The sequence below is a fragment of the Pseudopodoces humilis genome, chromosome 20, assembly GCF_049639895.1.
Source record: "Pseudopodoces humilis isolate 2021_Gansu_Grassland_sample_001 chromosome 20, ASM4963989v1, whole genome shotgun sequence".
Classification (NCBI taxonomy): Eukaryota; Metazoa; Chordata; class Aves; order Passeriformes; family Paridae; genus Pseudopodoces; species Pseudopodoces humilis.
In genome coordinates, this window is record NC_142219.1 from 2,610,812 (window position 1) to 2,632,504 (window position 21,693).

The following is a 21,693-nucleotide window of genomic DNA, read 5'->3' on the forward strand; positions in this document are numbered from 1 at the left end:
GACCCCGCCGGCTCGCCGTACCGCGGCGGGCAGGACCACGCGCTGAGCCGTCACGGGTTCAGCCGAACTACGGCGAGCCGCAGCGGCCACTTCCCGCCGGGCCGCCGCAGCCATGCCCCGGTACGCGCAGCTGGTGATGGGCCCGGCGGGCAGCGGGAAGGTGAGCGGGGAACGGCGGGGAACGAGGGGCGGCGGGAGCCTCCTGACGGCTCCTGACGGCCGTGTGTGCCTTGCAGAGCACGTACTGCTCCACCATGGTGCAGCACTGCGAGGCGCTGGGCCGCGCCGTGCAGGTGGTGAACCTGGACCCGGCGGCCGAGCTCTTCAGCTACCCCGTCATGGCAGGTGAGCGGCGGCCCCCGGACAGCCCCGGGCACCGCCGGGCTCCAACCGCACCGTGGGTGTGCTACCGGACAGGTTCTATTGCCCTAAAACGGAGCCCATGCAGCAGTAGGGGAAGATGTCGGAAAACCGTTTCAAGAAAATAGTGTGTGATCCTTATATCAGTGAATAATTCCATTCCGGTACCAAGTAGTGCTTAGTGGCTATGTCAGGGATTAATGCACTACCGGGATAGCTCCCTGCATCAGTGACTGTTGCCCTGTGCTTAATCCCTGTATTTACCTTCAAAAGTGATTCATATGTACTGGTAGATGCCTCAGTTTTGAGAGCAACAGCTGTGTTCGTGTCTGAACAAAGATGATAAGAAAAGTGCATCTTGGCCTGGCCACATAGCTGAGATGCTCTCAGGAGAAGAGATCCATTAGAAGATCCAGGACCATAAGAGGAAGATCTGGGGAATGAGATGTTTCCCAGACAATCACCAGGAACCCTCAAAAGACACCCCCCCAAATAAGTCTGGGGAAGTATTTAGCATATATTAATTCGGGAAATGAAGGAATTTGTGTAGGTTCCATGAGCATAACCTGTTTTGTTTGGCTGCTGGCTGTGCCTGGGAGATCCCCCTGCAGCCGGCATTGCTGTAAAGTCGTGTTGGTTTTCTCAGCTGCCAAACTGCCTGCAGAGTTCATTTCCTGGCTTTGGTGACGTTTGTGTTGTCGCAGACATCCGCGAGCTGATAGAAGTGGACGATGTCATGGAAGATGAGTCCTTGAGGTTTGGCCCCAATGGTGGCTTGGTGTTTTGCATGGAATACTTTGCCAATAACTTCAGCTGGCTGGAGGAGAGCCTCGGGCACGTGGAGGATGACTATGTTTTGTTCGATTGCCCAGGTAAACACATGCCAGTGTTTTGGTATCGTTCTTCATAAGGATTGGAAAATTTGCAAATTGGAAAATCTGGTTGTAGGTGGTGGTGATAATTCCCATTTTGTTGAGCTATTGATTGTTGTCAGAGTCACTTTCAGGTGTCTCAGGAAGGAACTCGGTCCTGGGCTGATGTGGGTGACTGCACAGATGTTTGGTAGAATCATGAGCTGTGGAAACTGCAAACTAACACTACCTGGAGACCAAAGGAGGAAAAACCCCCTTTTATTTCTTTTCCACTTAGCCCAAACACAGCCAGAGCTGCCTGAAAAGAGGGTGCTTTCCTTATCAGTTTTTATTTAAATGCAATTCCCATGTCTGCATAAAACTGTGGAGTGTTCCTGTTTGCTTCACATTCCTACCTGTTAATATCCTGAGTGTATCCCAGGTCAGATTGAACTCTACACGCACCTGCCAGTGATGAAACAGTTGGTGGAGCAGCTGCAGCAGTGGGAATTCCGTGTCTGTGGAGTTTTCCTTGTGGATTCTCAGTTTATGGTGGAATCTTTCAAGGTATACGTTTGAAATCTGTTGGTAAAGTTCATATTTATAAAGAACAACAAGTCTGAGCCATTCAGGGAGCTGGGTTTGCCCAGAGGAAAAATTGCCAAGTCCAGGGGGATCTGGTTGCTGTCATCAGCTGCGTCAGACACAGGACAGCAGCAAGGACAATCCCAGATGGATGTAAAGACACTGCGAGAGTGGTCAGACTGGGACAGGCACAGAAGGGACGAGCAGTGAGTGTTCATGGAGTCAAACCCCAGAGTAGCCTGGTCTGACCTGGCAGTGCCCCTGTTTGAGCAGCTGTAGGAGCCAGACAACCTCCAGAAGTCCCTTCCAACCTAAATTCTTCTCCACAAGAGCTTCCTTAGATCCCAAGAACAAGCAGGTCACTTTTCCCATTAGCAGTAACTATGCCAAGAAGGGTTTGACTTTTCTTAATGTCCTTTTCAGTGGCAGATCCATATTTGAGGCTCCAAAAATTGAGAGAGTACTTGGAATCTCCTTTTTCCAACACAGAGAATGATTCCTCATATGGCTTTGTGTCCATGTTCCATATATTCATTACCAGATTTGGCCTGTGGTTGAGTGTCCTGTGTGTTTGTGTTGTGTTTTTCTGTACTTTAATACATTATTTTTCATCCTCTTCAAGTTTATTTCTGGAGTCCTGGCAGCTCTCAGTGCAATGATATCTTTGGAGATTCCACAAATCAACGTCATGACCAAAATGGATTTGCTGAGCAAGAAAGCCAAGAAGGAAATAGAAAAGTAAGCTCCAAAACAATATTTACTCTGTAGTAAGTAATTATCTTAGATCTTTTGTGTCATTCTGAATGACAGACTTTCAGTGTTGATGATGACTTTGTTTCTCCAGGTACTTGGATCCAGATATGTATTCTATGATTGAAGATTCTACAAATATATTGAAAAGTAAAAGGTTTAAAAAACTGACCAAATCTATATGTGGATTGGTAGGTATATTGCTTTTGAGCTGGTACCCTAAAATTCACTATCACTTTTTGCCTCTTATAACTCAGTTTTTTTATTTTTTCAGATTAGCATGAAATTCTTGATGATACTAATATGATACTCTTGGTATCTGGATTATAGCAGATACATTTTCTTTGAATTCTTTTCTGTTGGCAGTTTTGGGAATTGGATATTGAAACTGTATAGAACTTGGGACTGGTAGCCAGGCGTTCTGAGTGGGGAATTGCCATTGGTTTGCAGTGTGACTGCAGAATGGTGTTTTAGAGGTTCAGACAAGTGTGGTTTAAGGAAGTTGCTTAGAGTGCTGTGGTTGAGAATGAACTTTCTGCATTTCCCTACCAACATCCTTTGAATCCTTCCACAGATTGATGATTATGGTATGGTTCGATTCCTGCCTTTGGATCGCTCTGATGAGGAAAGTATAAACATCGTTCTGCAGCACATAGACTTCACCATTCAGTATGGAGAAGATCTGGAATTTAAAGAACCAAAGGTAAGAGAAGATGAAAAATTGTTGGTGAGAAGATGAAAAATTAGAAAGTATCTGTAATATGAGTTGTAATATAAATATGTTCTTTGTTTTGCTAATGAATTATTGTCTTAGTACTGTTCAAAATAAGCCATATTTAGTCTTTCAGTGACAATGCTTCTATCATCTTCATTTAGTTATAAAAGTGAAATTATTTAACATCATCTTGCATATCCAGATTGCTCAAATGGTTGTTTAGAAGTATTGCTTTGGTTTTCAAAATTAACAGAGTTTAAACCTTCAAATGTCAGAAAGGACCACTGAGATCACTAAGATTTTTTTCCTGTATGACTATTCAAAGTCCCCTGATGATTCCTGTGTTCAACCCAGGACAGCTTACATTTTCTGGGGTTTTTTTTTGACAGGAGTGTGAAGAAGATAAATCTGCTATTGTGGATGAATACTTTCAAGATCGTGTGGATGAGTAAAAACATGTTCAAACTGGGAAGAAAAATACTTCACTTTTGGTAAAAAATAAAAACTAAAAAAAAAAACCCTGAACTTCTACACAAACACACTTGATGTTTTATCTGTAAAATAACTAATATTTATAGTGGAGAGTGAGTTACATGACCTTGTAACTACTTTAATAAACAATTTTTTTATTATTATGCTTGTGTGTGTTATAACATTCATAGACCAGTGTTAGTACATACAAAAAAGCAGAGCCAGAAGTGGGCAAGAGGTTCAACAGACCAGCAAGTCCTGCATATCTAGAGGTAAAGGGCTCAGAAAAATCTGTATGTGGCAGGTCTTGATCTGGGTGAATTAAACCACTCAAAAGTTGGGGAAACTACTGTGCTTTAATTCACCTCCAGACTGCCATTGGGACGAGCCGTGCTTAGGGTGTGTTGAAAGGAAAAACCCCAGCCCTGCAGTTGCGTTTTTGTGACTCACCTTCCAAACCTCTCCATTTTTGTTTCCCTGACTCATGCCGGGAGTCAGCTACCAGGGGATAAATTCAGCAACGCTGGGTCACAGGGAAGGTAATGGCTTGGTAGCAATTGGAGTGTGCACCTTAAAATATTCTATTCCTCTGAACACAACGCGTTTGGACCCCTCCTGTGCTTCCTTACACGAAGTGCCCCGTGCCGCTGGCTGGGCTGTGCTGGAAACGCACAGGAGAGAAAACCAGCTGCGAGCGAAGCATCCCGGAACCCCTTCCCCGCTGCCTCCCGGGGTCCCCTCCGGTACCGGCAGTGCCCTGGTAGAGCGGCGCTTCCCCTGGCCCTTTCCCCGTCCGGGCAGTGCCCGGGCACAGCGATGCCTCCCGGGATCCCCTCCCGGTGCGCTGCCTCCGGGGCGGTGCACGGCTCCCGCTTCCCCTCCTCGCACCGCCTCTGCCGCTGCCTCATTTCCTGCAGCGTAGGCGGAGGAGGAAGCTCTGTGCCCGCTTTGCCGCCCGGTTCGCCCCGCTCCCCTCCCGCCCGGCCCAGCCGAGCCGCCTCCTGCCCTTCGAGATGCCGGTGAGCGGCTCCGCGGCCGGCGCTGCGCGGCCCCGGCAGCGCGGGCAGGAGGGCGCGGGGCGGCGGGGCCGGGCCGGGGCGGTGGCCGCGATCCCGGGCCGGGAAGGGGGCTCTGCTGCGGGGTCTGACCGCGGGCACTGCGGGGAAAAAGAGGGGCTGTAGCTGCGGGGAGCGCTGCTGACAGCGGGGAATGGCTCTTAAAGGGAGGCTGCTGCAAGGCCAGCGCCCTCCTCTTCCTCTTCCTCTTCCCCCTGCTGGGGATCCACCCGCAGTCGGGAGGGTGCGAGTCCTGGCATCAGCGGGGGAGAGGGAGGTCACAGCAGGGCTTTGCTCTGGCTTTGTTCACACCACCGTCCCCTCAGTGAAATAAACTGCTTTTTACGCCCAGCCTCCCCCAGTCACATCCTCCTCTGCCCCCCACAAAAGGTGGGTTGTGAGATGAGGGATTCCCAGTGACCTGGCACAGCACCCAGGAAACATTTTGGGAAGTGCATAAAACTAAACTCATCTGTTTAAAATTGGTTTTCCAGGAAGAATTTGTTAAATGCAGAAATCTGGTTTATTTTTCACTTAAATCAGTTTTGTTGGGTTTTTAAAGCTGCATTAATCCTGGCTTTATTTATAATTATCTAGTATTAATAGCCAGACATGGAAATAAATTACATATTTTTTAATGAGCAACTAACTTCCAGTGCAATGCCCCAAAATTCAGGCAGGTGAGCAGGGCTGTCACCCCTTGGTGCTGGCAGGATGGGGCCAGGCAGCCTGGGAATGAACTGTGCCTGCAGACCAATAACAGTGGATTTTATCCCATCTCCCACCACTGCGACTGCAAGTGATGGCAGTGGTGCTGCCTTCCTGGCATTCACCAGAATGGCACCAAGACCTGGACCTAAATAGAAAATGGCAATTGTTTGTGCAAGGAAAAAATGCTGGAGCATCATAATGAATGAGACTGTCACTCCTGTCTGATGAAGACACGGGGGGACACGTGATTTGGATATGGAAATGTCTGTTTTCAGTAGGATCAATAACCAGCTCTCCCTGCCTCTAGGCTTACCACTCCACTTTAATGGACTCAGACACCAAGCTAATTGGGAACATGGCACTGTTACCCATCAGAAGCCAGTTCAAAGGCCCAGCACCTCGAGAAAGTAAGTTTATAATAATCTCTGAATTACTGGATATAGCTCATCATCTCAGGGGTTGCTCTAAGCCAGCCCCAGCAAGAGTGCTGAGGAGAGTCACCAGTGGGAAATGGAAGGCTTTGCAGTTTAGAGAGGTGGAAAGTTTTCAACTACTTTAGTCGTGCAAATCGTAGAAAATAATTGTGCACAGATAATTGTGCACAGATAATTGTGCTCCGTGTTCTGCCGAATTAAGAGTTTCAGTAATCCAAGCCTCTGTTTGCTGTTCTGGTGCTTCCCCCGGTGTCTCCCTGTGCTCCTGAGCAGGGTTTTGAGGAGGCTGTGCTGGTGTGAGGCCTCTGTGTCAGAGGAAGTGAGGTTTAGCTACAGAGAACTCGCGCTTCGGGCTGCGGCTGGCGACGCTCGGCTGCTCTGAGGGATGGCAGCACTTCAAGGTGTGGGGCTTCAAGAACTGAAATAAAATTCCAGGCACCACAACAGGGCCCTCAGGCAGCCAGGTACAGATTCCCCTACAACACATGAACTCCCCAGGCGTGGCATTCCCCGGAATGGGTTCGAAAAGGGAAATGTAAAGGAAGTGTTTCTGGATGTAAGCAGTCGTGGATGGTAGCAAAAGTCAGATTGTCACTGTGTTCTGCTCCCCTCCTTTATTTGAAGAGGAAAATGAAATCTGAGTGATTGTGCTGGTGTGCTTTCTCCAAAAACATTTTTTCCTATCATTTCATGATGTTAAAACTCTGATGAGTTACTCAAAAGTGGTAGAAAAGTGGGGAACTGCTGAATTGCTGCTGTTTTGTCACAGGGGAAGGAGAAGGGAGAAGCTTAAATATTACATACAGTCTGAACTCGTGGTGTTTCAGAAGTTTTCTGTTATGTGGTGCTAACTTCTGCTTTTTGTAAATACCATGGTTTTGCTTTTGCAATAATCTTTATGTATTTCAGTGAGTTATGACAAATGTAGTGTAAGTGCATTACTTAACTCTGTATCTCTTTTTTATTAGCTAAGGACACAGATATTATAGATGAAGCCATCTACTACTTCAAAGCTAATGTTTTCTTCAAAAATTATGAAATTAAGGTAATTTTTTGAGATACTGAGCATATTCTAGTTCTTTGGAGAGTTGGTGCTGTGAATATAAATTTATTTTCAGGGAAGTAATTCTAGAAGATCACAAAAACTCCCCTTCCACTTAATCTTTAAAGCTGGGTAAATGTCATGAATTGCAATTCTCTCTCTCATGGGGAAACTATAGCCCAAAATGGCTTGAATTCATTCCTGTTTAAGAATTTATCAGTTCCACAAAGTCCTGTAATCTAAGAGTTTCTGCTCTTGTTTTGCAGAATGAGGCTGACAGAACCCTCATCTATGTGACCCTCTACATTTCTGAGTGCCTGAAAAAGTTGCAAAAGGTAAGAAAACCGAATTTCTGTGCAAGTGGGAAACAGTCTGTTCTAAGGATTGTTCCAAGGAAAGGATTTACTGATACTCTCCTTTCAGGGGAACAAATAATCCTGTTCACCCCAGTCCCAGTTGTCAGAGCCTCAAATACTCCAAGGCTGTGGATGTGCTGTTTTGATCTTCTTGATGAGTTTTGATGTTCCAGATTTGTAAAATATTTGGGTCTGATGCTGTGTCAGCTTTTGTTCATAACTGCTAACCCATTGTTTGCCTGGTTCTTCCAGTGTAACTCCAAAGGCCAGGGAGAGAAGGAAATGTACACACTAGGAATCACTAACTTCCCAATCCCAGGGGAGCCAGGCTTTCCACTTAACGCCATTTACGCCAAACCTGCCAACAAGCAGGAGGAAGGTAAGGCTGACCCAGGGCCTCACACTTTATTAACTGCACTTTTGTGGCTGCAGTTAGAAAAATTACTGTTAAAACTAAATGTTCTAAATCTGCAGTCTGTCTTCTGAAGGCAGCACAAGCTGGATTTTCTGACCTTGAGGATTCCCCTGGTTCCATAAATTGGGCAAGCCAGCGGGGAGTCCCTGCAGATGTGAAACTCCCTTTCTGCTTTAAGCAGTGATGTCTGATGCCTCCCTGTTAAATCCAGTTTGAGCTGGTGCTGCCCAGTTTACCCTGGTTTTGCTGTGCTGCTTTCAGAGGTGATGAGAGCCTACCTGCAGCAGCTGAGGCAAGAAACCGGCCTTCGCCTTTGTGACAAAGTGTTTGATCCTCAGAGTGACAAGCCAAGCAAGGTCAGAGTTCAGGGGCATCACCACAGAATTAATGAGAGGTTGGGGGTGTTTTTTCAGCCACGTGTGGAGAGAACTGAGATGATGGGGTGAGGGTCAGGGGTGGGTAACTTCAGCCAAGCCTGTTTTTACAGTGAAATAGCAGCTGCAAGTTATCAATAAATTTAATCTGATGTGATGTGACAGTGAATGCCAGTTTGGGTTACTTTCAAAAGCAGGGAAGTAATAAGAGGTGTCTGGTTCAGCTCTTCAAAGCACTGCACATCTGCTCTTGGCTGAGGTTGCAAATGGAGCTCACAAGCATGAGAGGTGCTGTTTCACTTCCCAGGCAGCTCTGATTTGAGAGCTGCTTTGAAGTCGATTGTTTTGCCTCATATCCAGATTGAAAAAATCGCTAATCAATGAATGAGTCACCTCCTGAGTGTTCACATGTTTCATGTGCAAATGTGACTGCATTTAATGTCAAAATTACTTAGGCTAATTTAGTTTCAAAGGCATAGCTTCCTGATGCATCCCTCATTAATGACTGTATTGGGATAAAATATAATAAAAGTAAAATAAGAGAAAGTAGAATTTTTCATTTTAATTCAAAGTCCTGTAATATGAACTAATTGTGTCCATTCCTATTGTCTTGTTCACCTCAATTCCAGTAGAAACTATGTGTAAAATGGGAGGCTTAATATTTGTTGTGTGTCAGAGATTGAATACTTTAAAGTCAATGGAAACCACTTCTGCAGATTTTCTGACTCTCTACTTCCTTCTGCAGTGGTGGATCTGCTTTGTGAAGAGGCAGTTCATGAACAAGAGTCTCTCAGGCCCTGGGCAGTGAAGGAAAGTGGCAACAACTTTAAACATTTCCACAGCAAGATGTTCAAGTCTTTTGCCTTTGTTTTGGATACATTTTGTACCAAGGAAGAATGAAGCGGTTATGAAGTAAAAAAAAAAAACAAAAAACAAAAAACAAAAAAAAAAAAAAAAACCCAAACCTGTCAATGAGTGATTAGAGGGAGGGAAAGAGAGCAAAAAGTTAAGTTGTGTAAGCAAATATTAAGCTGGTGCTTAATAAGTGATTTCTAACGTGCTGTTTCAGATGCAAGCTGCTTTGTAATCGTGGCTACAGCATTTAAAACAGGGCTTGTATTTAAGAGAAGAAATGGGCTTGGTTGTGGGGCAGGGGAGCTGTGTCATTGCTCTGCTGGCTGGAGTCTGGGTGTCGTGTGTCCAGGGAAAACAGACCTCTCACGCTGTGTTGTCCAGTGCAGTGATTTTTACCTTGTTTTCAATAAAATTCGCTTGTAATTAACGTGGTAACTACTGTGTGTCTTATGGACAGCCTTCAAAGAAATCTATGAGGTTTTGTTTTGGTTGTTTGGGGTGACCTAACTGTGGCCTTCCAGGACTTGAAGGGAGCTAACAAGAGCCTGCAGTGCCAGGACAAGGGGGAATGGCTTCACACTGACAGAGGGCAGGTTCAGATTGGATTCTGGGGAAAAATCTTCCCTGTCAGGGAGGTGAGGCCCTGGCACAGGGTGCCCATAGAAGCTGTGGCTGCCCCTGGATCCCTGGAACTATTCAAGTCCAGGCTGGAAGGGCCTTGGAGCACCCTGGGATAGTGGAAGTTGTCTCTGCCCATGCGTGGAACGAGATGATTTTTCAGGTCCTTTCCAACCCAAAGCATCCTGTGGTTCCATGATTACTGTGTAACTTAATCACTAGGAAGTGAATCATTCTCACTGAAAACTGGGATTAATACAGGGCCTGCAGTTTGCAGACATTTACCTGCTTATTGAACAGTTCATCTCCGCAGGGCTGTGCTCCCAAAATGCCTTTACAGGCTAACACAGGCAGATCCCACACAGCTGGGTCTGTGGCTGCCCTCATGTTGGTGCATTCAAACACTCAGAAACTGGTAAAAAAGCGTCTCTTCTCATGATTTCTGGAAAAACACAAATCCACTTTTAGTTTATTCAGGTTTAGTTCCTTCATGGCAGGACTTGTGTCACAGTCATTACACAGCATCAACACACTTTTAGTGTTACCTGAAGCCCAGTGCCGGTGCCGGTGATGTTTTGCTGCCTGGTGTATTTGTCTGCTGAGAGCTCTCCCAAATAACAGTCATGGCATGTCCAAACTGAAAGTTCTCAGTGATTCCATTTTTAGGAATAGTATAGCTATATTTTAAAATATTTTTGTAACAAAGGTGGGAAAATAAAGTTTATGATTCATCCGATTCATCTCTCAGTCTATCCTTGTAGTTAATGGTAGGCCTAGTAAGGCATTTCTTAGAATAAATGTAAGTTTTGAAAAGTCTTTCTCCTCCGTTACCAATTTTTATAGGCAGAAGCGTCATTATCTCAAAGACCACAGTCACATTTAGGTGAAGCAACCATCAGAAGCAGAAGGCCAAAGGGCGGACTCGGGAGCTGTGGAGGCACTGTGTGTGTGGGTTTTGCACCTGAGCATTCACAGGGGTGCGGATCCCCTCACAGCGGCGCCCGGACCCCGCCGTCCCCTCACGCCCGTTCCCGCCGCCGCGGGGGGTCCTCGGCCCGGGCTGCCCTCCGCGCGCCTGTCGGGCCGCGCGCGCGGGCACTGCCTCGGCCGCCTGCAGGCGGCGGCGCGCGAGGGCCCCTCGGGGGCGCCATTTTGGAGTGGCGGGCGGCGGCGGCGGCGGCGGCACCTCCGTGCCCGGTGCCTCGCTCGGGGTCACTCCCGGTTCCCCCCCCCCCCCCCCCCCGCCCCCGTCCCGTCCCCGCCGGCGGCAGCATGAGTGTGGTGGAGCACGTGCGGGAGATGGCGGCCGCCGGGCTGCACTCGAACGTGCGGCTGCTCAGCGGGCTGCTCCTCACCATGAGCGGCAACAACCCGTGAGTGCCCCGCCGGCAGGGGGCGCGCGCCGAGTGTGGGGGGAGCGGGGCCGCTTTTGGGGTGTCCCTGCCCTGTCCCTCTCCTGTCCCTGTCCTGCCCTGTCCCTCTCCTCTCTTGTCCTGTCCTCTGCCCCTGCCCTGTCCCTGCCAGGGATGGAGCCCACCTCTGTTCCCGTATCAGCATCAGCGTCCCTTTGGGGTGCCCGCTCCGAAATGGGTGTCCTAGCAGAGAATCACAGAATCACCAAAGGGACCTTGAAGATCGTTTTGTTTCACCCCTCCTGCCATGGGCAGGGACACTTTTCCCTATCCCAGGGTGCTCCAAGTCCCGTCCAGCCTGGCCTTGGACACTTCCAGGGATCCAGGGGCAGCCACAGCTTCTCTGGCATCCTGTGGTAAGGTCTCACCTCCCTCACAGATTTTTCCCCAGAATCCAATCTGAATCTGCCCTCTGTCAGTGTGAAGCCATTCCCCCTTGTCCTGGCACTGCAGGCCCTTGTAAAATTGTCTCTCTCAATGCTTTTTGTTGGCTCCCTTCAGGTCCTGGAAGGCCCCAGGTCATTAGGTCTGCACACGTACTAAGAATGTTCTAAAGGGGGTCTGCATAATGTTGGAATAGGGATTAGGACCACAACAGCTGTACAAGGAGCTAGGCTGCCTTTTAAACTTGAGTCCATTCAAGCAATACTCTGTTCTGAAGTTTGAACAGGCAAAATGCTGAATCCTTACCTAACAAAAGGTGAATGAATCCTAGGAGAAAGTTGATGCAGTGTCAGGGACATTGACAGCCTGTGGCTTGTTACAGAAAGGATGGGGGCAGTGGCCAAGCAGCCAAACACTGAGCTGCTGTGCTGATGAGGTGTCAGGAGTGGCTATTGGATTTGTTTGTTTTTGGATAAAAGAAATTGTCGAGATAACCCCTGTGTGAGGAGTCAGTGCTGTTACTCAATGGTCCTTCCAGTGCAGTAAAGAAGATGCAGCAGTTGCAAGTTGAAGCCAGACAAATCAAAACTACAAGTACTTTGGATCTGTAAGGTTTTGATTCTTGTGCAGCCATCTGATCTCAGCCTTTCTGTCTGCATTTCTCCTAGGGAACTGTTCTCTCCTTCTCAGAAATACCAGCTCCTTGTCTATCATGCAGACTCCCTCTTCCATGACAAGGAATACAGGAATGCTGTCAGCAAGTACACCATGGCCTTACAGCAGAAAAAAGCCTTAAGTAAAACCTCCAAAGTCAGACCTTCTACTGGGAATGCTGCATCAACACCCCAAAGCCAGGTATTTAAGAATTGATAATGTCCTGCATCAAGTGATCATGTTTCCCCTTCCAATAAATGTTGCTGACTCAGTATTCACAGAGTCACTGAGGCTGGAAGAGATCCTTATGACAGAATCCCTGCCAAATCCATCACTAACCACATCCATGAACATCACCTTTACATGTCTTTTAACCACCTTAGAATGTGCATTTATCATGTCAAATAAACCTGACATTTAAGGCTAATCAGTTTGATAATATCTGTGGTGTTTTCTAATGCAAAATTTAAAATGGTCTCCAACATGAAATTTTTCTGTATATGTACTTCATACTTTTAATTTGAAGACAGGAACAGTATGAACTAGCAGCGAGTTGTGTTGTTAACTTACGTGTACCAGATACTTTTCAACACAATATAAATATTTATGAGGAAACTTCATTAAAAGCCATACCTGATTTAACCAACATCATATTTTCTTTTTTTGTTTCAGTGTTTACCATCAGAAATTGAGGTGAAATACAAAATGGCAGAATGTTACACAATGCTGAAGCAAGATAAAGATGCCATTGCTATTCTTGATGGGATTCCTTCCAGGCAGAGAACTCCAAAGGTGAGTTCTGGCAGATTTTTGTCACAGGTTCTTGGTCAGTGTACCTTTAGGATAACACATAAATATAGGTTTAAAGGCATTATGTCTTTTTCATTAGTTAAATATTGTTTGGTAACATTTCCTAATTTTAAATTAGCTGATTTGGACCCTTTTCTTTAAAATCAGTATTTTTTTTTATTTGATCTGTTAGAAAGAATTTAAAGAAAAGAATGAAAGGAGTTAAATGTTTTGTGCATCTTTATTAATTTCTTGTGTAGCTGGAGCAATGCCAAGTCCTTGAAAGGCTGGAGACTTTGGCAAGTAGGTTTGCTGGTGCTCCATCTTTTAAAATCTTTTAATCCTGTTCAACAACAGTTTAGATAATGTTAAATATTTAGATCCCTTTGTGGTCTGCAGTGCCAAATCTGTGGAGTCTTTGCTCGCTGGCTCTGTTACTCAGAAGGGCTTAAAAGATTAACACATCAGATCAGCCAACTGTGTTTCATGTTAAATTGTCCTAAAAGTGTACATGGCTTAAACTCCAGTTAATGTCAGAGTGTTCTGACCAACTTGCAGAACAGAAAAAGAAGAAAAGATGGAGAAAAGCAAACTTTTTGCCTATATAGACCATGAAATGAAATGAAATAATGAAATGAAATGAAATGAAATGAAATGAAATGAAATGAAATGAAATGAAATGAAATGAAATGAAAGTGCTGCAGCAGAAACCAGCTACTTGTGTTGTGAGGAGCTCAGATAATTTCTGTTCTTTGGTCAATGCTGGCTTCATTCAGAGGCTGAATGGAAACTTTCTCTGCCTTGCTAAGCTAATTCAAATGCTTCCATGGAGAGGGATTCCTGGAAGGGACTGATTAATGGATATACAGATCCTACTTGGCATTGTGTATGAGCACTTGCCTGTGGACATGATTTTCTGAACCTGAGAGAGTTTCAGGCTCTCAGTGGCTGATCTGTTTCCCAAGGGAAAGTCTTTTGGGAAACTCTTCTCTCTCAAGGACTTTTGTATAAATAAGATTTTAGTTCTCAAAGCAATGACACAGATGTTCTGAAAGTGTTTTTCTCTTGTCCTACCAATGGGATGAGAGAGATGTTGTTCCTTGTACCAATCAGGTTAACCTGTATCGGAACACCTTATAAAAAGGGTTGAAAACCCCAAAATAAAAGCATGGCTGCTTGCAGTAAGAATCCTTGCTTCATAATTCGTGTCCACTAGCGACACTTGCCCATCTTTTGACTTCTTTGATGCAAAACACAGATTTCAAGGTGCACTGTGCAGGTACAAAAGAATGTTGATTTTATTTCTATACTCAGAAAGAAGCCACAGTTTTCATTTTATACTGTATTGTACCTTAGAGCGTTCTGAGAAATGCAGGTTGTCTTCTGCCCAGAGCAGAGGCAGGCAGGCTTGAAGACAGAGTTCTGACCTTTCTTAGTGATTCTTTCTCTTTCCTCACACTCGACTGTCCCACGTTTCTGTTGTCTACAGATCAATATGATGCTGGCAAATCTCTACAAGAAAGCAGGTCAGGAACGCTCCTCGGTGACGAGCTACAAAGAGGTGCTGAGGCAGTGCCCCTTGGCCCTGGATGCCATCCTAGGTGGGTGTCTGCACTCTGTGAGCACTGCTAGAATTTCAATTACACTTTACACTTCTGTAACTGTCTTGCATTTGCATGTCATACCCACATCATACCCAGAAATTGTAACAAGCCCTGTAACTAGCTGTTTGTGCTTGTCAAGGGTCAGAATTTCTGCTCCTAGACAATTTGTATCAAAAGCAGTTTTGGCTGAGCTTGATGTATGAACCCTCCAAACAGGTTTGCTCTCGCTGTCAGTGAAGGGAGCAGAAGTGGCCTCCATGACCATCAACATAATCCAGAGCATTCCCAACTTGGATTGGCTCTCCGTGTGGATCAAGGCATACGCCTTTGTGCATACTGGAGACAACACCAGAGCAATAAACACCATTTGGTAAGAGTTGAAAGAGCAATCAAAATCATATATAAATTCTTATATATAATGATATTCAAAATGTCATTTATAAATAATGGGCATTTTTTTCCCCTTTAAGCTCTTTAGAGAAGAAGTCATTGCTGAGGGATAATGTGGACTTGCTGGGGAGCTTAGCAGATCTGTACTTCAGAGCTGGAGATAATAAAAACTCTATCCTAAAATTTGAACAAGCACAAATGCTGGATCCTTACCTAATAAAAGGTGAGTAAATCCTGAGAGAAGGTAAGAGCTACATGCAGTGGAATATTGTATATTGTTTACCCAGTTTTCAGTTCAGAATTGACATTCAGAAGCTGCATGTCTTGAACCCTTCCAGGTAGTTGCAGTTTAAAGTAGGTGTTTGTGGTTTTTGTGGCTTTTTTTTTTTTTGTGGATGATCTTCCCATTTCTTGAGGATTGATCCTCCAACGTGTCTCTTTAGGAATGGATGTTTATGGTTATTTATTGGCGCGCGAGGGTCGGCTGGAGGATGTGGAGAACTTGGGCTGCCGGCTCTTCAATATTTCTGACCAACACGCAGAGCCCTGGGTGGTATCTGGGTGAGTTGTTTTCTTTCTTTTCTCACCTCAGCTCTCCATTTGCTGGATGTGGTGGGTTACAGCTGCCACAGTGGGTTCAGCTTGTTTTGTTCAGAAGGTGCTTTTCCATTCTTGGGTAACTTGTATTAGCTCTCTGCAAATATCTATCGTGTTTATTTTCTGTATGTTAAATCTATTAGAGTTACACACCTGTTCAATACCAACTAATACATTAAACAGTAACAGTTTTAATATTTATACTGTGTTTTTTTTTAATTTCTGAAGAAATTTTTCTCTTAACTTCAAATGCAAGTAGTTCAAAACCCTCATGGTTTTTCCATGGTTTTTACAGGCACCGCAGGCAGTGCATGTTTACAATCCCTCTCCTTTTTCTCTAGGTGTCACAGTTTCTACAGCAAACGATACTCCCGTGCCTTATACTTGGGAGCCAAAGCAATCCAGCTGAACAGCAACAGCGTCCAAGCCCTGCTGCTGAAGGGAGCTGCTCTGCGCAACATGGGCCGGGTGCAGGAGGCCATCATCCACTTCCGTGAGGCCATCCGGCTCGCGCCCTGCCGCCTCGACTGCTACGAGGGTGAGCCCTGGGCTGCTGCTCACAGCTGCTCTCTGTCAGGGCTGCTGTTCTGCTGATGATGAGGCAAGGGAGTGGACAGCAGTTCTTTCCTCCTGTTGGCTTTCTAGGAAATAATTATTACCCTAAAAACCTACGATGTGATCAGGAGAGGGATGCGAGAGAAGGCGTGGATTTGTAAGAATGATTTTCAAAATGGGGTTTTCTTGTTTTTGTTTAGTCTGGATGTAAACAAAATTGTGTGTTTTGAGCAGATCACTTTTGAGTGATGATGTTAACTGATGGTTACTTCTGCTGGGAGCTTTGTTTTGTCGTATTTTAAATTTTTTAATCTTGTTGATTTCAACAGCAGCTTCAAGTAGTGAAGAGTCCAGTTGAAGTATTAATTATCTCAGTATTGGAACTGGACAACAGTGTTGTAGATTAGGTGTACTTAGGGTTGGGTTTTTTTTCAGTGCCTGACCATTAATAAACATCAAGTCAATTATCTGTACAATGAGTATGTTGACATGCATAGATTCACTTTCTCAATTGCAATTTGTATTTGCTTATTGGAGCATGAGCTGTTCAGTACCTGAGTGCTACTAAGTGCAAATAATAGTGGAGGGGTGAGTGCCTGTGGTGCTGACTCAAACCCTGAAGTGTTTCCCTCTGACATCACCAGGTCTCATCGAGTGTTACCTGGCATCCAACAGCATCCGTGAAGCCATGGTGATGGCAAACAACGTCTACAAAACCCTGGGGGCAAATGCTCAGACCCTCACCCTGCTGGCCACAGTCTGCCTGGAGGACCCAGTCACGCAGGAAAAAGCAAAAACATTGCTGGATAAAGCTCTCACACAAAGACCTGACTACATTAAAGCTGTGGTAAAGAAAGCAGAGCTCCTCAGTAAGTTCCTTTTCCCCCCATGTTTGTTTAAAGGTGCCCTTGTACATGGAAGGGTGTTCTGGAGCCACATGGATGTGGAGGATGTAACAGTGATGATACAGTCCAGGGGTTTATCAGGAAAATCCACAGGAATTAATTGCACCCAGCAGCTGATATTACACTTAAAGCAATTGCAAACAAAAGGTTTTGACTTCAAAGCAGATGTAATTGTGAATGTAACAGCTATTGCAACAAAACATCATTGTTTAGAGCTCTTCTTGCAAGGAGTAGAGCGCTGCTGTCCTCCCTTGCTGACAGGTCTAGAGGGATGAATAGCCTTGTGTTGGGAAGACTGTGAACACTCTGTCTTTTTATAGATTTATCTCAACTATTGATGAAAACAGTAGTTTTGCCTGTGAACAGGTAGAGAGCAGAAGTATGAAGATGGGATTGCCCTGCTGAGGAATGCCCTGGCCAACCAGAGTGACTGTGTGCTGCACCGCATCCTGGGGGACTTCCTGGTGGCTGTCAACGAGTACCAGGAAGCCATGGACCAGTACAGCATAGCCCTGAGGTAAAGCACAGCCCCAGACTGCAGGAGGTTTATAAGAACAATCATCAGTTTTACTGAGTAAAAAGATGAGCTGTTAATTGATTAGGATCGGAATCAGAGGTGGCTTTGTATCATTCTCCCTTAAAACAAGCAAAACAACACAAATGACACCCTGTTCATGAATTGGTTGGTCTTAAGACTTGGAACTGAGAAGTGCAAAATGTAGGGACTGTATTAATGCTAAATATGTCAGTAGGCTTGTGATTCCTTGACTTAACAAAAGGATTAAGGCATGGAATTATTTATAGTTATTAATTATTTTATAGTCAGACTTTAGGATCCCTTCCTTTACACTAGAAGGTGCATATAAAAATGAGCTGTTCGATAAATTTAAGTAGTATGATTCAACTTAACATAATCTAAATGCTATTTTAGGGTGTTACTTTGTTAAATATTCTGATGTTTTGATTGCAACATCTTTGCTTTAAATCCAGCACATTATGTCCGCTGCAAACTTGCATAGCTTAAATGGGTCAGCTGCTTTTTGCCTGCATAGATTATATTTAGTCAGAGTAATTTAAATTTTTACTGCTTTCATGTTACTTTATAATTAGTATTGTTGGGAGAGGTGACTAAGTTTTCTGGAAGAGTGGGATGTTTAGATAAATGTGTTCTTGGGGATCAGAACTGTTTTATGAAGAGATTTAAGACTCAGTGTTACAGCAGCTCAAGGGGAAGTTGCATCATCATCTAAAATAAGCTTCCTCATGATGTTAAACAGGAAGTGCAGACAACAGGATGAGATTTTATTGTTACTCTTTACACGGAGGCCACAAAGAGAAAAAAAAGTTTCCAGACAATTATCTTATTTTTCTTCCTTTCTTCAGTTTGGATCCAAACGACCAGAAGTCACTGGAGGGATTGCAGAAAATGGAAAAAGAGGAAAGTCCAACAGATGCCACCCAGGAAGAAGATGTGGATGACATGGAGGGAAGTGGAGAAGAGGGGGACTTGGAAGGCAGTGACAGTGAAGCAGCTCAGTGGGCAGATCAAGAACAGTGGTTTGGGATGCAGTAAAAGCCTCCTGCTGCTTGTTTTGGCACTTGAACACATCACTAGGGCCACTCTTCTTAGAAGAACAGAAACTATGCTTTCTTTTCAGTAACAAAGGACTTTTTTTTTGTTTTTGTTTTTTAATAGACTCTGAAACCAATTAATAGTTCTGTGCATCTCAATACTCTGGAGATTCTTGGTGCTTCTTATTTATTAAGTGTAAGGGACTAACTGCATCCAAGGTTATTCACAACTTTAATTTGGAAAACTTCCTGCTAAGACTAAAACCATCAGAACCTGAGGTGTGTAATGAGCCTGCTGTTCGTGATGAAAACAATGTCTGAGTTCTGTCCAGGGCTAAGTGTGCTTGGGCAAGTTGTAAATACAGTGGTTTGTACTCCTTTGTGGGAAAGGTCTTGCTCATTTGTATGCAGCCATTTGAGTCTGGGGGAGCTACTTGAGTGTGGCTGAAAGCAGAACTTTTCTTTTGCTGGGTTTGTTGAATTAATTTGTCTTTTTCTAGGGCATTACCTGTGCTGTCCAGAATAAATCTGGGACAAAGGCAACTTAGACTTGCAGGACACCTTTTGTAGCTGACTGATTTCTCTGTGTACAGAATTGAGCCAGTGGTGGAGAATTAAAGTCATTTCTTCAACCCTTATTAAACCCTGCAATCACTTAAAGTCTGTACATGAGCATTTATTTTAAAATGCAGTTTAGTTTTATTTCAGTATGTTCCTGGAAGGTTTTGCAGCAATGACTCAAAGCACTTTACATTCTGTGTACAGCACTGACATTTAAAATGCTATAAAAAGAATTCATTCCTCTTCCCTTGCACTGCTGGAGAAATGTTAAATTATGTAAATACACATATTGTCCTGTTTTTTCCATGTTTATATACTTCCTGGTTTTGTCAGGTAAATTTTGAATTCCTGTCTTTTCCCCTCACCTTTGGAAGCAAAATTGCTTCACATACAAATTCCCACCATCAGCATTTCAAGGGTGAACTGCTTTGGGTAATCTAGAAACTGTTTCAGTTCTGTGGGCTTGATGTGTGGGAAGAGGAACTACTTATTTTTCTTACAGTTCTGATTTCCTTAGTCTTTACCAAAACATGCTTTTTTAATCTTTATATCAAGAGTTTAATTCCTTTTGTATTTATTTTGTTACCACAGGTATGCTGGAGAGCACAGACCTTTTAGAAAGCTAAAAAAAAATAGTTTTGAGTAACAGCTGCAGGGAAGAGTGGCTGTTAAAAATACATGACATGGAAAAGAAGCTTCTCCCTGACAGGTAGATCAGGGTAAAATATCCCTCTGTGATGTTGTATCAAAAATGCACAACAAAAGAGGCAGATTATTGTCTGTTTTGGAAATGTTCTGGTATGTCATGGCTTACAGAGGAGGAGTCCAATAGTTCATCCATTTAAGAAAAGAAAACAGCTGCTTGTCTGTTCTCTCTGGAATTCTGTGGGCTTTAGAGTTCCAAAATACTGAGTTGTGGTTATTTGAAGGTGATAGGGGAAGAACAGCAGAGCAGAGCTGTCGTGGCAGTTGGATTTGGCATCAGCTGCTCCTGCTCTTCCCACCAAATGTGTGCATCTCAGGGAGAGCAAATATTTCATTAATGACTTTTTGGCAGATGAGAGGCCTCGTCCTGTTCGTGTCTTTGCCGTTGCTGTGGGATGCAGTGAATGGATTTCAGCTCATCACATGTCTCGTAACAGAAAAAACGTGCAAGCATATTCAAAGCATCTGTTTTTATATAAAAGAACTTTGCTTTCTCCTCACACTCAGCATTCACCAGACATATTCTGCAGCTGAAAGCTGGGTAACTGCATTAGCTTTCTAGTTGTATTCCAGACCTCTGCTGTGGATGAAAATTGAGTTGTTTGTGTTACTAAACTAAAGACAGGATACATTTAATTGTGATGAGGAGTATATGTAGGAGGTATGTGATGTATTTTTCAGCTGTTTTATTCTAATGGTACCTTTGCATAGGTCATTAATTTCAGGTGGAAACCACTGGCTTTACACATTTCTCTGAATTATTTACATAGAAGAGGAAACTGGAGAGCCACAGTTCTGTTGAAACCATTCTGTAGTGTGTTTGTAGATAATCTGATAATCTCTGCTTTTAGAACAGACAGGAAACTAAAACTACTTCAAGATGAGTCCTTAGGTGCAGCTTAAGCAAACAAGTCCAGGCACAGCTCAGAACACCTTGAGATAGCTGTCAAAAGTGATTTGTATCCTCACAGCTTTGGTTTTCTGAGAGCTTGGTTCCTTACTGAAAATGAGAAGTTGTGAGAGTCTGCAGATGAAGCCTGGTGAGTACCTGATGTGTTGGAGTTACATAGCTGTGTGTGATCTTTGCTGAGATCACTGCCTGTGGAACTTTGAGGTGCCATGCATGTTGAGATTGTGTAGAGAGATGTATTTGGCCCTCACTTCAGAGTTCTAGAGGGATTCTGCTTGCTTATTAATGAGCCTTCATTACTGCTTTAATTTTAGAATGTGATCTCTGGTTCTGCAGAGGTCTGGTACTCTCCAATGCAGTTACAGGCACTTAGTGCAGGGAACATAACAATTAGCCCTTAATAAGCAGCTGACCTCATTCCCTCCCTCAGTCACATGCTCTGTACCTGAGAAGAAGAGATCACAAAGCCAAGAACTGAAGTTCAGGCTGTGTTAGATCAGTGGTGGAAGTGAAACAAACAGTTTGGACATGAGGCAAGAAATCTCCATCCAGTTGTACTGTAAAGTGTTGGTGTGTCTGAGGTGCTGATTTGGGGCTGGGTAAGGGCAGAGTGCCCCTGTTTGTCTGAAATCCTTGAATTTAAATAATATATTTCAATACTAACATTTAATTCTTTCCTACTTTGACAGGAAGTGATGGGAGAGGGACAGAATTTCTTCAAACTGTACGTGGACTTGGGTAAGGGCTAAAAGGCTGAATTTACCAGAGTCTAAAAGCAGCACACATTCATGGTGTGGCTAGAAATTACCTAAATAATGCATTTACTCCTATCATGTGCTGATAACACCTGCAATACTGGCAGTATTTCTGATTCTGAAGATTTCTAGATCATGGGAATTCTGGAATTGTGAAGCAGAAATAAGGGAGGGACTGAGGACTGCTGGCCAATATTGGTGCTCTCTACTGAATCTAGGTGCTTCTTCTTTTGCTGCTGCTGCTGATTACAGAGAGATTTTTGATTAACTAGGACTTTTCCCCCCCACCCCCTTTCAGTAACTGTCTT

The 21,693-nt window shown here is 44.3% G+C and overlaps 3 protein-coding genes across 3 annotated transcripts; all 3 read left to right on the top strand.

Annotated features, from left to right (window-relative positions):
- The first annotated feature begins 19 nt into the window (after nucleotides 1-19).
- On the top strand, nucleotides 20-3,896 carry GPN3 (GPN-loop GTPase 3). The gene is made up of 8 exons (XM_005524255.2): nucleotides 20-160; nucleotides 237-345; nucleotides 1,065-1,232; nucleotides 1,654-1,778; nucleotides 2,419-2,534; nucleotides 2,641-2,737; nucleotides 3,121-3,249; nucleotides 3,651-3,896. Exons 1-8 carry the CDS (start codon nucleotides 113-115, stop codon nucleotides 3,711-3,713), a joined length of 855 nt encoding a protein of 284 aa, XP_005524312.1. The 5' UTR covers nucleotides 20-112; the 3' UTR covers nucleotides 3,714-3,896.
- Nucleotides 3,897-4,620: 724 nt separating this feature from the next.
- Nucleotides 4,621-9,401, top strand: ARPC3 (actin related protein 2/3 complex subunit 3). Its single transcript, XM_005524257.3, has 7 exons — nucleotides 4,621-4,751; nucleotides 5,806-5,905; nucleotides 6,901-6,977; nucleotides 7,241-7,309; nucleotides 7,583-7,709; nucleotides 8,007-8,101; nucleotides 8,865-9,401. Exons 1-7 carry the CDS (start codon nucleotides 4,746-4,748, stop codon nucleotides 8,925-8,927), a joined length of 537 nt encoding a protein of 178 aa, XP_005524314.1. The 5' UTR covers nucleotides 4,621-4,745; the 3' UTR covers nucleotides 8,928-9,401.
- A 1,436-nt stretch (nucleotides 9,402-10,837) lies between these two features.
- ANAPC7 (anaphase promoting complex subunit 7) lies at nucleotides 10,838-19,114 on the top strand. Its single transcript, XM_005524258.3, has 11 exons — nucleotides 10,838-10,965; nucleotides 12,057-12,243; nucleotides 12,715-12,834; nucleotides 14,321-14,432; nucleotides 14,652-14,805; nucleotides 14,906-15,048; nucleotides 15,269-15,386; nucleotides 15,764-15,960; nucleotides 16,622-16,846; nucleotides 17,249-17,399; nucleotides 18,266-19,114. Exons 1-11 carry the CDS (start codon nucleotides 10,865-10,867, stop codon nucleotides 18,453-18,455), a joined length of 1,698 nt encoding a protein of 565 aa, XP_005524315.1. The 5' UTR covers nucleotides 10,838-10,864; the 3' UTR covers nucleotides 18,456-19,114.
- The last annotated feature ends 2,579 nt before the right edge of the window (nucleotides 19,115-21,693 follow it).